Source organism: Emiliania huxleyi (assembly GCF_000372725.1).
Source record: "Emiliania huxleyi CCMP1516 unplaced genomic scaffold EMIHUscaffold_10, whole genome shotgun sequence".
NCBI lineage: Eukaryota > Haptophyta > Isochrysidales > Noelaerhabdaceae > Emiliania > Emiliania huxleyi.
In genome coordinates, this window is record NW_005202427.1 from 497,720 (window position 1) to 499,948 (window position 2,229).

Below are 2,229 nucleotides of genomic sequence, written 5' to 3' on the forward strand. Positions count from 1 at the left end.
GGGGGGGGGGGGGGGGCATGAGTGACTCGCAACCCACAGACGCCAGAGCGCGCTCGCTCCGCTCTCCGCGCCCGGCCGTCTCGCTCCACCCTCAGCGCGAATTATATTTATTGAGAGTGGCCCCTTATGCTTATGCCAAGCCCAAGGGTAGGGTACTGTAAGAGCGGCCGCACACTGCTCGGTAGACGGTACCCCCCCCCCCCTGCACATCTAAAGTTTAATCAGTTTTATGTATATAAGTAGAGGAACGAGTCGAGAGGACAGGGAGGGACGTGTCGCACGATTTTTTGTTTTTTTTTCTGTTCCAAGATGGCCGCCCAGCGCCTGGAGTGCCCCGTCTGCCTGGAGGTGCAGGACGGGCGGCAGCACCAGTGCCGGGAGGGCCACGTCTTCTGCGCCTCCTGTGACTCCAGCCTGCGAGCCCCGCGCCTCTGCCCCGAGTGCCGCATGGCTCTCGGACCGCTGAGCCAGGCAATCCGAAACAGAAGCCACGAGGAGCGGATCGCGGCGCTGCCGGCGGCGTGTTCGCACTGCGGGCTGGCGACGACGCGCGGCGAAGTCGCCGCCCACGAGCAAGGCTGCCCGCAGCGGCCGCGCACGTGTCCCGCGGCGGAGGCTGGCTGTGCGTGGTCGGGGCTGCTGGCAGACAAGGCGGCGCACGAGGCGACGTGCCCCTTCGCCGTGTGCCAGCGCATGATGGCGCCGCTGCGAGCCCAAGTGGCGGCGCAAGGTGCTGAGAACGAGCGGCTGCAAGCCCAGTTGGCGCCGCTGCAAGCCCAGTTGGCGCCGCTGCAAGCCCAGGTGGCGCCGCTGCAGGCCCAGGTGGCGCCGCTGCAGACCGAGGTGGCGGAACTGCGGGCGGAGAACTCCCTGCTGCGGTCGCGCGTGGCGGCGCTGGAGGCTGGCGAGGGCGGCGAGGAGGGAGGGCGGCGGGTGCGGCAGCGCGTTGGCGCCGCGCCGCATGACGCGCCTCCGAGCAATGCGGAGGTGCGGGCGATGGACGTTGCGGCGGCGGCGGCGGTGCTGCGGGCGCACGTGTCGGTCAGCCGCGTTGCTGTTGCGGCGTGCGAGCGCTTGGCGGAACTGTGCATGGATGAACAGAACGATCATCTGGCGGCGGAGGCGGGCGCGATCGAGGCGGTTGCGGCGGCGATGCAGGCTTACCCGCAGGAGGCGGAGGTGCAGAGGCATGGCTGCACGACGCTGCGCATCGTGTGCTTCGGCAACGACGCCGCAGGGCTCGCACGCAAGCAGCGCGCAGCAGGCGCGGGCGCGATCGAGGCGGTGGCGGCGGCGATGCATGCTCACTTGCAGGTGGCGGGCGTGCAGGAGCATGGCTGCACGACGCTGACCAACGTGTGCTCCGGCGACGACGCCGCAGGGCGCGCACGCATGCAGCGCGTAGCCGACGCGGGCGCGATCGAGGCGGTGGCGGCGGCGATGCAGGCTCACTTGCAGGTGGCGGGCGTGCAGGAGCATGGCTGCGGGGCGCTGGGCATCGTTTGCTGCGGCACCGACGCCGCAGGGCTCGCACGCAAGCAGCGCGCAGCAGGCGCGGGCGCGATCGAGGCGGTTGCGGCGGCGATGCAGGCTCACCCGCAGGTGGCGAGGGTGCAACAGCAAGGCTGTTTGGCGCTGTGCATCGTTTGCTGCGGCACCGACGCCGCAGGGCTCGCACGCAGCCAGCGCGTAGCCGACGCGGGCGCGATCGAGGCAATAGTGGCTGCGATGCAGGCTCACTCGCTGGTGGCGGGCATGCAGGAGCAAGGCTGCGCGGCGCTGGCCAACGTGTGCTCTGGCACCGACGCCGCAGGGCGCGCACGCAAGCAGCGCGCAGCAGGCGCGGGCGCGATCGAGGCGGTTGCGGCGGCGCTGCAGGCTCACCCGCAGGTGGCGAGGGTGCAAGAGCAAGGCTGTTTGGCGCTGCGCATCGTGTGCTGCGGCACCGACGCCGCAGGGCTCGCACGCAGCCAGCGCGTAGCCGACGCGGGCGCGATCGAGGCAATAGTGGCGGCGATGCAGGCTCACTTGCTGGTGGCGGGCTTGCAGGAGCAAGGCTGCGCGGCGCTGGCCAACGTGTGCTCTGGCACCGACGCCGCAGGGCGCGCACGCAAGCAGCGCGCAGCAGGCGCGGGCGCGATCGAGGCGGTGGCGGCGGCGATGCAGGCGCACCCGCAGGTGGCGAGCGTGCAGGCGCAAGGACAGCGCTTGCGCGATCTGCTTGCCTGA

At 70.9% G+C, this 2,229-nt stretch overlaps 1 protein-coding gene across 1 annotated transcript; it reads left to right on the forward strand.

Annotated features, from left to right (window-relative positions):
- Positions 1-309: 309 nt before the first annotated feature.
- EMIHUDRAFT_97480 (hypothetical protein) lies at positions 310-2,229 on the forward strand (the record flags this gene model as incomplete). The annotated part of the gene is made up of 1 exon (XM_005793622.1): positions 310-2,229. The coding sequence occupies one exon, from the start codon at positions 310-312 to the stop codon at positions 2,227-2,229; it is 1,920 nt and encodes a 639-aa protein (XP_005793679.1).